The 13,051-nt window shown below is 32.5% G+C and overlaps 1 protein-coding gene across 1 annotated transcript in view; it reads right to left on the bottom strand.

Moving 5' to 3' along the window:
* LOC127738354 (uncharacterized) overlaps window positions 1-12,978 on the bottom strand; it is a 43,126-nt gene extending 30,148 nt beyond the window's left edge. The window contains exons 1-10 of the mRNA XM_052249560.1: window positions 12,855-12,978; window positions 11,144-11,238; window positions 10,410-10,532; window positions 9,727-9,800; window positions 8,601-8,757; window positions 6,099-6,313; window positions 5,373-5,472; window positions 4,223-4,288; window positions 1,331-1,510; window positions 339-399 (exon numbers count right to left, since the gene is read on the bottom strand). Coding sequence (XP_052105520.1) covers window positions 339-399; window positions 1,331-1,510; window positions 4,223-4,288; window positions 5,373-5,472; window positions 6,099-6,313; window positions 8,601-8,757; window positions 9,727-9,800; window positions 10,410-10,532; window positions 11,144-11,225 — 1,058 coding nt within the window. The 5' untranslated portion in view covers window positions 11,226-11,238; window positions 12,855-12,978. The remainder of the gene's footprint in view (window positions 1-338; window positions 400-1,330; window positions 1,511-4,222; window positions 4,289-5,372; window positions 5,473-6,098; window positions 6,314-8,600; window positions 8,758-9,726; window positions 9,801-10,409; window positions 10,533-11,143; window positions 11,239-12,854) is intronic.
* Window positions 12,979-13,051: the final 73 nt, after the last annotated feature.

The raw sequence follows: 13,051 nt of genomic DNA, 5'->3' as shown, positions 1-13,051 counted from the left end.
CATGTATAATATTTTCCTGTTTGTGTAGTATCATCATTTCCAGACAATCTGATACCTATTAAGTTTGATAATTGGTTGTTTTCTTGAGACTCTTATAAACATTGATATTTGTCAACTTCTTATAATGTGTTGTTCAAATCAATTAATAATTAGAAACTCATGATTTATATTCAGCTTTTTTTAGTACCAATACCACACGATTCAGACTATGTATATATCACTCCATATAAACCAATACTCAATGCTTGATCATAAAAACTGATACATTGTATTACAAAAAAACTGTTTTGTTCTATTTTCTAAGTTATTAACATACTATATCAAAATATAAAACTTACATGCCATAAGTTACTTTGTTTGTTATTACTTCCTGGTATGAAGGGGGTGGTGGCAAATCACCTATAATATCATTAATTTAAATATATTAGTCAGGGCATCAATCTGATCAAATATTTATTAATACACATTAGTATGCTTTATTTCTTGGAAATGCAACTGCTTATAACTACAATGTATAATATAATTTCCAAAGATATGCTTAAGAAATAAACCAGAATCAGTGATTTCACAAGGGGAAATAACTTCTGCACAATTCATTCAATTCAGGGGGAGATAATTAAACTGGATATTACTGCAAATCAACCAGTATTTACTTTGTGAAATAAATTGTATCAAGAAAACAAGGACAGATACCCCTAGTTTAATTCTATTAATTAAAGTAACATGTGTTTTCGAATCCAGAAATATTATAAACTTTTTCTAATTTTTTTATTTATTTCACAAAAGAATGAATTTCTGTAGTTTACTTTCTAGTCATTGACAAAAGCTTAACCCTCTCAAAGGAGGTCAAGTGACTGAGTTAATAGTATTTTCCTCACTTCTGAAGAATTTCTAACAATGTTTAAAGGTAGAGCAGCACTTTCCTTAAAATATGTCTGTTTAAGCTATTCAATTTCTAAAAAAAAACATTGCCGTATTAACCAATTTTCTTTATTTCATGCAAAGGGTCACTTCTATTTCAATGACATCAGGAGTTATTTATAAATTTTCAGGTGTTGAAAACATAATTGTTCAAGCAGAACTCAAGTAAATCTAAGGTAAAAGCACAAGAATCATGCTGTTTAACTCTGGTAATTTCAACATTGAGTAGAAAAAATTTGGTTATCTCCTGAATGGTTTCTGCTGTAATAAATATCTTCTCTCTTTTTCTATAAATATAAGTTAAAAAGCTCTATAGGATACAAAAAAATTATAAAATTTCCTTGTCATTAAATATCTATATCATCATAGAAAGTGATATGTCTCATAATTTAAAACTTAAGTTAGTTACCAGGGACAAATAAACTGTTAGTTTGTATATTCTGACCACCACATGCACCCTGTGGCATTCCAGGAGAAACAACTTCATCATATGTTGGCAAGTTTGATGCTGTAATATCATCAAGGACTGGTGCAGTTGGTGATGTCTGTGATACTTCTGAATAAGGTGGTGCACTTGGTCTTGTTATACCTACAGGAAGAAAATACTAATTGCTCATATGTGTATTTAATATTGAAATTAACAAAAATAAGCCTTATTATGTCAAAGACAGTGGAAAATAGTTCCTCCTGATCTGACTTTGTTCATAAAATGGAAGTTTAGCATACCTGATCAAACATATTAATAATCTGATTTCATTTGTAAATTATAAGCAACTTGAAAACTAAAGGTTTATCAAAAACAAAAGTAGCATGATCAATTCCACAGAATTTGCAGTTTTAAGACAATCAAATCATGTCACTTTTAAACTGCTGCAATCTACAAATTTTTACACTAACATGTGCAAAATATCATGCAGTTTATGCAGCAAAACCATTGATACAGGTTCGTTTATGTCATGACAACTTATATGAATTCGACAGCTTTAAAGTCTTCAACAAATGACCAAAATTGCATGACAAAAATTCTGGACCCTTAATATGAATGCAAGTAACTCTTTATTTTATAGTTGTGAAGTACAATTCTTTGTTTCCATAGTTAGTCCTTACCTCCAACAGTGACACCTATACACTCTCTAGTTCAGACTAGAGGCTCTCCAGAGCCTGTGTCGCTCACCTGATTCTACTTTGGTTTTGGAAATCATGTAAAAATAGATTAAAATCATAACAGATACCTAATAATGAGTGAGGCCAAATTTGGTTTAATATTGGCCCTGTAATTTAATAAAAAATCCTGGTGGCCATCTTGAACAGTAAATCGGTAATAAAGTAGCAACACTTCATCAGCACCTCAAAATAAACATTTATGCCATGTTTGGTTTCATTCCATTCAGTGCACCTCTAGAAGAAGCATTTGAATGTATTTCCCATAGGGTCTTATGTTAAAGGAAGTCTCCCCGCTTGCGACCATCTTGGAATATGGATCGGCTTCAAAGTAACAACACTTGGTCAGTATCTCATAAGGAACGTTCATGCCATGTTTGATTTCATTCCATTCAGTGGTTCTCTAAAAGAAGACATTTGTATGTATTTCCCATAGGGTCCTATGTTAAACTAAGTCCCCTGCTGGCGCCCATCTTGGAATATGGATCGGCTTCAAAGTAACAACACTTGGTCAGCACCTCATAAGGAACATTCATGCAATGTTTGCTTTCATTCCATTCAGTGGTTCCCTAGAAGAAGACATTTGTATGTATTTCCCATAGGGTCCTATGTTAAAATAAGTCCCCCGCTGGCGGCCATCTTTGATGATGGATCAGCTTCAAAGTAACAACACTTGGTCAGCACCTCATAAGGAACATTCATGCCATGTTTGATTTAATTCCATTCAGTGGTTCTCTAAAAGAAGACATTTGTATGTATTTCCCATTGGGTCCTATGTTAAACTAAGTCCCCTGCTGGTGGCCATCTTGGAATATGGATCGCCTTCAAAGTAACAACACTTGGTCAGCACCTCATAAGAAACATTCATGCAATGGTTGCATTCATTCCATTCAGTGGTTCCCTAGAAGAAGACATTTGTATGTATTTCCCATAGGGTCCTATGTTAAAATAAGTCCCCCGCTGGCGGCCATCTTTGATGATGGATCAGCTTCAAAGTAACAACACTTGGTCAGCACCTCATAAGGAACATTCATGCCATGTTTGGTTTCATTCCATTCAGTGGTTCTCTAAAAGAAGACATTTGTATGTATTTCCCATAGGGTCCTATGTTAAACTAAGTCCCCCGCTGGCGGCCATCTTGGATGATGGATCGCTTCAAAGTAACAACACTTGGTCAGCACCTCATAAGGAACATTCATGCCATGTTTTGTTTCATTCCATTCAGTGGTTCTCTAGAAGAAGTTTAAAATGTAAAAAGTTAACGACGACGACGGACGACGACGGACGACGACGGACGACAGACGCCTAGTGATGAGAATAGCTCACTTGGCCCTTCAGGCCAGGTGTGCTAAAAATGTAATAAAGAGCTGCGCCATGAGCGCATGATACGCCCATCGCTTTTTCAAAGAATAAAGTTCCATAACACTTCATTGTCATATCAGAAATTTATAAAAAACTAAAGGGAAGTTATTTAAATAGATATAAAACAGTCACTAAAGTTTTATGAAAACTGCTCAAAGCACTTTTGAGTTATTGTCCAAAAACTGGAAAATCCCCCCTTTTTTATGAATAAAATCCCATAACTCGGAAACGTAAAATCTAAAATTTATGAAAATCGAAAAGGAGCTTACGTCAATAGATATATACAATTCACAAAAGTTTCACGAAAACTGCACATAGCATTTTTGAGATATTGTCCAAAAACTGGAAAATCTCCCTTTTTTAATGAATAAAACCCCATACCTCAGAAACGTAAAATCTAAAATTTATAAAAATCAAAAAGGGAGCTCACATCAATAGATATAAACAATTCACCAAAGTTTCATGCAAATTGGTTAAAGCGTTTTTGAGCTATTATCCGACATGTTGACCACGGACGGACGGATAGACAGACGGACGGACAACAGTATACCATAATGAGTCCCGTAAACGGGCTTATAAAAAGTAAAATGCTTTTATTTAAAGCAAACTGGATTTTCCCTAAGTGATGACCAATGTGATAGTTGCTGAATAATGAGTATCAGCATTCTAATTTCCTTTGAAACTGGAAATAATAATTTTTTATCGAATAATGTATACCCTCCATTCTAGTTTTACTTAAACTTAGAGGTCATATTTTTCCATTCAATAATTTACTCACCTGGCACATTTTCTTCAACCTGACCATGTGAAATTCCATTGTCAATGGGAGGAGCACTAGGCAGAACTGCAAATAAAGGATAACATATAGCCCACTATACGTCATGGTTTTTTCTCATTGTTGAAGGCTTTATGGTTGTCTATAATTGCTTACATCCACTTCATTTGAACTTTGGTGGATAGTTGTCTCATTGGCAATCATACCACATCTCCTTATTTTTATATACCATTGAAAATATTGTTCTGTATAGATACACCTGTGTTCGTAAGTATTATTGAACACAAACTTGATCTTGTTCAAACATGAATAATTTCTGAATATGCATTTTATTCTTTCTCAGAGATTCTTGTGATCTATTCTCCTTGGGATTTTCCATTTAATTCTTTTCTTTAATTCATACTGAAATGAAAACCTAGATTATTTTGCTTAAATGTATAAATTAGGGCAGTGGCGGCTTCCCCTTTGATTGGAAAATATATAATTTTTTAGCATAAAAATCATCCAAAAACATTTTGCTTTGCTACGCTTGCCAGTATTTCTTCTGTTCTGGATTTACTTTCAAAAATACTGGATCCATCCCTGAATCAGGGGGTGATGCCAAATAATCTCCATGGAAATGAGATGCGCCAAAGGTAATGAATGGGTCTGCCACATATCATTGACCTACCATTAGTGTTTCACCTGAAACATCCCTCCTAATCACAAACTGAAACAATTGTTGATGCTGCCAACGAAGGAAACCACACAAGTAAGTCATGCCCTGACAACTTCTTATAGGCAAGACAAAAATCACACTAACTAATGTAGTCTTCCACTTGATAGAACACCTTCTAAATCAATATTGGTGCCTCAGTGGCCGAGTGGTCTAAGTAGTTGAACTACTGTATCACTAGCCTGTCAACACTGAGGTTGTGAGTTTGAATCCTCAATGTAGAAGGTGCACTCAACTCCAATCTTAATTGACAAATATTGTCAGTTTTACAACCGAAAGTCAGTGGTTCTCTCCTGGCACTCCGGCTTCCTCAACCAATAAAAACTGACCACCTTGAAATAGCACAATAGTGTTGAAAGTGGCGTAAAACACCAATCAATCAATCAATCAATTAAATTAATATTCAACAAGTAACATTTTAAATTAAACTAATCTCACCCCTATTTGTTGTAGGGTTTCTGTCAGATGCATCATCATTCATAAGAAAATCTACTATATCTTGGTGACCTCTCATCCTTGCAATCATTAGTGGACTACCCTATATAAAATATAGTTACTTTAATTTGACAAAATACTATTATCTTATACATATCATATCCAAGCTGATTAAGCAAAAATTAATAAAAAAAAATAAAGCAAACAGTTCATATTTATATAATTCAGGTACCAGTTTGTATCATATAGGTACCAAAAATATTGCTTTACGACAACTATTTTGCTTCACTTCAGGATAGCAAACAAATATATTTCCTGCAAAATTCTTTGTACTGTGGATATCCAAAAGGCTTTGTCCTTTTGCAACACCAATTTTTCTGAAATTCTTTACTAAGTTGCAGTTTGAATCACCATTTCTTCAAACAAATGTTTGTCTCTTGGTGTCACTTTACAGGAAAAATTAGTTTTCCGCTTTAACAACAGGAAAGCAGATAATCCAAAATCTTTGTTTTTTTTTATCACTTTCATAAAATATGCTATTTCAGAGAAATGGCAGATGTCTTGAAGATTAAAATACATTAAACAAATATGTCATTTCAACATGTATTTAAATTGCTTTTCCTCCTCCTTATCAGCTGTAATGGTTGAAACTTAAGAAATTTCAAGACCATGCAATTTAAAATTTAGTTCTGAATGGTAAAACAAGGTTAATATTGAAAACATCTTTACCATATTGTTCTGACTAGGAATAGTTTTATTAGCACCTCCTTCATGGAATAGTAACTTTAAAATCTGAAGATGTCCACTTATTGCAGTGTAATGTATTGGGGCATATCCAGAACTGTCCACATGGTTCACATCAGATCCATGTAGTATAAGATAATATACAACAGGCAGACTACCACTGAATACAGCATACATCAAAGCTGGTCTCTTAAAATTGTCTGCAAATAGATGTCATGTCAATCGGAATTCATTCATGAAATGTTTAGCATCACAAGAACTTACTGTTATCCAGTTTTTTTCACAATAATCTTACATTAAATATTTTGACTATGGTAAAATCTCTTTAAGAAACAAAATTGCATTTGAAAAATTAATCTATGTCTGGATGAAATATGACTTTACCTTTTTAAAACATTATTATGTACATTAGATTTTGATATTATTTTTAGGTACCTTTTGGTCATATAGCTCTTCCAACTGTTTTAGTTCTTATAAAATTGAGAATGGAAATGGGGAATATGTCAAAGAGACAACAACCCGACTAAAGAGCAGATAACAGCCGAAGGCCACCAATGGAACTTCAACGCAGCAAGAAAATCCCGCACCCAGAGGTGGTCCTCAGCTGGCCCCTAAATAAATTTGTGTACTGGTTCAGTGAAAATGGACGTCACACTAAACTCCAAAACATATAAATGAACTAAAATTAAAAAAAACATGCACGACTAACAAAGGCCAGAGGCTCCTGACTTGGGACAGGCGCAAAAATGCGGCGGGGTTAAACATGTTTTGTGAGATCACAACCCTCCCCCTATACCTCTAACCAATGTAGAATAAAGAAACACATAGCAATACGCACAGTAAAACTCAGTTTAAAAGAAGTCAGAGTCAGATGTCAGAATAGGTAACAAAAGAAACTAAGCAAAATGACAATGATACATAAATTAACAAAGGACTACTAGCAGTTACTGACATGCCGGCTCCGGACCTCAATTAAAAAATTGAAAACAACATGTTTAATAATTTATTGCGTCCGAAGCGCTTTTCTGGATTTACCTTCATCAGGAACGCTCAAAGCCAAACATTTGAAATCCGAAGATGTATAAGTACCGAAACCGTTAAACTGATTGAAAGATTATGTCTTCATCGTATGAAAATCAGGTACAATTCCTCCCGTTAGGGATTTAGTATCATACCATCATAAAATATATGAGAAGAACATAACCCGTATCATGCCAACAACTGGTTTTAGAATAAATGTGTTTATTTCCTATGCAAAGACCCTATGAGTGAATCAATATTAATACCCAAATATGCAATCCTTAATGATCTGACAACATTATCGTAACTATATCCCTTCCGAATAAGTCTGTGTAAAGGTTTGGTTAGCTTTTGAGGTGAATGCCGATATTTTTGTGCTTTGTAAAGAATATTACCATAAAATATTGGATGTGAAATACCTGAACGTATATGATGTCTGCATGTTGATTTATATTTACGAATGATGTCCTTGTACCGATGATAAAATTTAGTAAATGTTTTGACTAGTTTGTGATATCGAAAACCCTGGTGTAATAATTTTTCAGTAATACAGAGATTTCTGTCGTTGAAATCAAATACGCTGTTACATACACGAGTGAATCGAACAAGTTGAGATATATAAACACCATAAGATGGTGACAAGGGAACGTCACGATCTAAAAATGGATAATTAACAATAGGAAGTGAAAAATCCTTGTACATCCTTGGCTTTCAAATATTAGGCTTTGAGCTTTCCTGATGAGGTAAATTCAGAAAGCACTTTGGACACATGAAATTTATAAAGTGTTGTTTCATTTTTTAGAAATATACAAGGAAGTTTAATGTGAAATAAGCAGTATTTACATTGATAACTTTCATATTTTAGATGAGTTACACTTTTTCAACTTGATGGTTTGTCTTGTTTTGAAAATAAGATATATCCCCAATCAAACATTTAATCTTTGAAACTACCTTTCATGGAACAAATTTTTTTTCACACCATAGAAATGTTCATGCTCACAAAAAGTAGATCCTCTATGATGTTTTTGAACTTTTAAAATGTTGGTATATAACATTTTTGTATCTTGCAACAAAGGAATTAGTATATGTACATACAAAACATGTTTGGTGTCAACTTTTTTTTTGTACTTATATACTGCAGTTGTCGATGATTTAGAGACAGTTTAATTTACTTCAAATGTTAACGCTACGTTTAGCACCGTTTTCATTTTACCATAGTTAACGTCACTATACCTTTTGTTAACGTTATATTTATTATTATGTAATATGTTATCATATTTAGTTGAGATTACACAGTCAAACAATAATAGATGTTGTTTACTACCTCTCTATACATTGAGTTTAATCATCCGTCAGAGCAGTAAATGTTATCCCCTCTAGCATAAATAGACAATTTCTGGATAAAATTTTAAAAAATCAACAGAAAACCTCCAACTAAATTAGAATAAAAAGAGATAAACCATATACCTAACTTGTCTATTTCAGCTCCTTTCTGTATCAGCAACCTCACAACTTCCAAAAGACCTCTGCTAGCTGCTATCATTAATGGTGTTACTTTATATTTGTGACGAATTGCTTGAAAGTTGATATTAACTCCTGTATTTATTAGTGCTTCCAAACGTTCCTGAAATGTTCTTATATAATTCATATAATGATATTGATGCATAATTTTGGAAAATAAGGCAATATCAAAAACCTACCCTAACTATAAAAATACATCCTGAAAAGAAAATATAAAATACTTAAATAAAAATTATCAAATAGTTTTCTCATTTTCTAATGGAAATTCACTTGAAGCCAGCTGTTTGACCAGTTGAAAACAAAAAATTAACAGTTGTATGAGAGGTGTTAAATTATTTAGAATTTGTCACAAGTCAAACCAAATGCGAAAGTTTCATAATATTAACTAGCAAACAATTTGCAAATGAGATGGAATGATACAGCACTGCAAATTCACAAATCATTGTGAGGTTTTTATTAATGCAAATAATGTGATTGGGTAAGTTTCCCAATCTATATCAAACTTTTCCTGAAATTGCAATAATTTATCTCAATTTTTGTTATTTAAGTCGAAATCACAATAATAAATGCTCACAATAATTTCTGAATTTATAGTCGTGTCAAAATTTCTGCTTGTTGGTGAGTCTGTGCCATGTCAGGGATCTCATCAGTGATTGTCTTTGTTCATATCCAATGTGTTTTGTCCTTTTAAGGAACTTTGATTTGATGGCAGACCTGTGGCAGTCTCTGTTTCTTTGTTGAAAACTTCTCTAGACTTGGGGCAATGCCAAATTTGGGACTGTTGACCCTACGAATCAGTTTTCTGTGTAGTGTTTTATGGACTGTTGTTTGTCTTCATGTCTTTCTTTCAGCAATTATGCTTTATTTCTTCACTTAGGTGTAATTTGACTGGCACTATGGTACATGTATCTTCTATATCTAACCTTTTTTACATCTAGTATGTATATTTGCATATTGTTGAAGAATGTTTTTTTTCAATTTTTTGCTTTGATGGGTTGCTGTCGCATATCACACATCTAATCTAATATTCATAGGATATGTAATATGAGACGCTTTACAACAGAAAACTTACAACATTCCCTTCATAAGCAGCAGCATGTATAGGTATATGCATTGACTGTAATCTAGCCTCTTCAATTCTATCGCCTAAAAGCAGATATAAAAGAACATATGTGATGAAATTTTTTTTTATTAAATCCAACCTGTTAACAAAGTCCATAATATATTTGTGATATTAATAACAATTCTTGAAATTTCATATTAAACAACAATGTCCAAGTTCAGTGAACTGCAAATTCTGGATCAAAACCCTAAGTGGGCATATACAATGTACATGTATTTTTTTTAACTTCATATCAAAATAAACAGGAAGAACAGACAAGCAGTATTTCACAACATGAATTACCGGTATGCTTTTCCAATGGCAGATATAAACTGTATGACTGATCATCTGCTTTACTTCATTTCAAACATTTGTCAACACTTTAAATTGCAATAATTCAGTAATTAAATGATTGAAAATTTTTGAAAAAAAAGGTACTATGTGTTTATTTTTCATATATCTGTACGAAAAAGGAAAATGTGGGATGACTAAACCATTAATTTGACAAAATGTATAGAAAAAGTCAAATCAATTTGATTCTTTAATGCATTTCACAACTGTTCAAGGTACTAAACTTGGAAAGAATAAAACATTTGACACTCAAAGAAGTTACAGCAGATTTTTAATATAGTAAGAAGTTATTAAAATATCACCTGAAAGCATATCATTCTGATTCTCAGGTCTGTGATGGCTCAGCCTGTCATGTGACCATGATTGTGACTGTCTGCCAGTGACCTGCTGACCACTCTGCCTGCTATTGTTACCTCTGTTTGGTACTACAAGTAAATATGGTAAAAATGCTCTAAAATAAGTTACATTCATATTTCTACATTTTCATAAAATGATTGTATAAAATACCATATTGCAGTGAAGAATCCTGTTAATCTAATGATTTTTTCACAAAATATAGGCAAATTTTAGTTTCTTTTCAAAGGTCTGTGTTCTGAAAATATTGTTCTTCCCATGGTAAGTCATCAGACATGACCACCTTTATTTGTGATGCCACAACAGCAAATATGAAGATGTAGAAAAAAAATAAAACATATACCAGTGGTGAAAAATTTTAATTGGCAAAGTATTGGAGAAATCCTAATAATATACAGCTATTTCCAGCATTACTTTGAAGTTTGATGAATGGTACAAGTCTGTCAGATGAAAAAAAAACTAAATTTATATAAACAAAAATGCAAATTATAAGGGAATAAATCAGAGGATAAAGATCTGCTAATCACTGTTCGACTCTTTGTTGTAGAAACCCAGTTCTATCAAAAAAGATAAATAACTCTTATTAAGTTGTAATTTCATAGTCAATTTAGGATATGGGAAATTACTTTTAAATTAAGGCATTACCAACTAACATTAGACTGGAGCAGTTGCGTGTACTTACAGTAGGAATGTGTATTGCTAAGTCTCTCATACTGGTCTACTCGACTGGATATCTGAGAATGTGATGGCTTTGAAGTTGCCATGAATAATCAAATGCTGCAAAAAAAAAATAAGTAATAGAAGAGTTATTCTAAACAGAAGTTTCATAAGCTAGGTAAAAATGGCAGCATATATATAACTAAACATAGATGAAGCCCCAGTTTTATCTTAACTAAAGTGCAGCAAACTTTCCGTTCAGTAAAAAGTGATGTTGGAGTGCCACTTAGAATGGTTCTGTCTAAAGACACATTCAATGTTCAAATTTCAACATTCTGTCATTTTGTCTGTTCGAAAATATAAATATTAAATCCTTCTAATGTGTTCATGCTTAACATATACAAACAATCATTATTTATATGTAATGATATTGCTATATCATCTTATCAATCTGTTTAAATTTATAGAGACTCCGCCTAACTTATCTTGATTGACCATAACAGTTACATGTGCTTAAAGTTCATCGACTTTATCTATATATAACACACTGGGGTTTATAACATGTTGCAGTTTTATATCATGTAGTCTTACAATAAACATGTACAATGTAGTAGTAACTACAGAATTATTATACAAATGGCCTCTAACAATGACAACATAACATTTATGTAAAAGTTCAAGCTACAAAACTGCATTAAGGTTATTTCTACAACTTCAATACATATTTCATGTTTTCTATCATGCATATGTACAGTTATTATTTTGTGAAACAATGCACATTGAAAAGATATAAATGGGCATGCAAGAACTGAATTATCTTAACCTACATTTTACCCATTTGTGACATGCATTGAGGTTTAGATTTAAGTAACTTAAAGCAGAAAAGAAATACTTTAGTTCTATTATTTGTAGAGACAGTTTCACAAGAGCATGTGCAAAGTCTATAAGCCAGCTCAATAATGAGAAATTAATGTATTCCGAACAGCAGGAAACAGAATTTGGACCAAGATGTCAAAGTGTTTCTACAATTTGGCTAGTTGGTGTATCTTGGATAGTTACAAAATATGTGTAGAAATGGGTCAAGATAACATTCATGTTATGCACAACTGCTTAATAATGATATTCCATCATTGAATAACTTCAGAATAGTGGTATATATATAAATGTCAATGCAAAAACTGCATTTTTCTTTTACACACATTCTGTGCATTAATGATTGGTAAAGTTTTGAATACTAGTTTAAAAATCCACAGGTACTTGTCTATAAAAGAATACCTATATACTTATATTTTTTCAGAGACAAGTGCCTGTGTTAAAATCTATGTATGGGCAAGTTGGTCTCCCTGGGGCAAAGTTTGCCATATAATTAGTATTTAAGTTCAGTTCCTCTTCATGATAAATCATAAAGTGCATATTCATGTTAAAGGACATTGTGATATGCAGGGATTATTTATTTTCTTAAAGCCATGCCTTTCTTAAAATTGAGGTCATGCTGGTCCAAGACAACGTACAATACTGAGATCTACTGCATGGCTTGCCACCATTCCAACTAGTATTGTTTTAACAGAGAAGCTAGTTCAGGAACAGTGGACCTAATAATGTTCAATTACAAAGACAAATTATATAATATTTGACCGTTAAGCTGAATATTTGGATAATACATAAACATGATAAATTATTCATGTTATTAATGGTAAAGTATTTTGCTTTGTTCTACTTTATATTCAATCTTTTACCTGCAATTCCTATCAGATATCTGTCTTTGCTCGTTGTCGTTCTGTGTGCAGTAAAGATTTCCCAACATTTCTTTAAAATAAGACATATTTTTATACAGAAAACAGTTTCGAAATAACCAAAACAAAGGCCAAATCGAAAGTAGAAAAGTAAAAAAGAAACGAATCAGGTGAAGAATAGTACAAATTCCGTAATTTTA

Source organism: Mytilus californianus, unplaced genomic scaffold (genome assembly GCF_021869535.1).
Source record: "Mytilus californianus isolate M0D057914Y unplaced genomic scaffold, xbMytCali1.0.p SCAF_4, whole genome shotgun sequence".
In the NCBI taxonomy this organism is placed as follows: Eukaryota; Metazoa; Mollusca; class Bivalvia; order Mytilida; family Mytilidae; genus Mytilus; species Mytilus californianus.
This window is presented reverse-complemented; position numbering and strand designations above follow the sequence as displayed.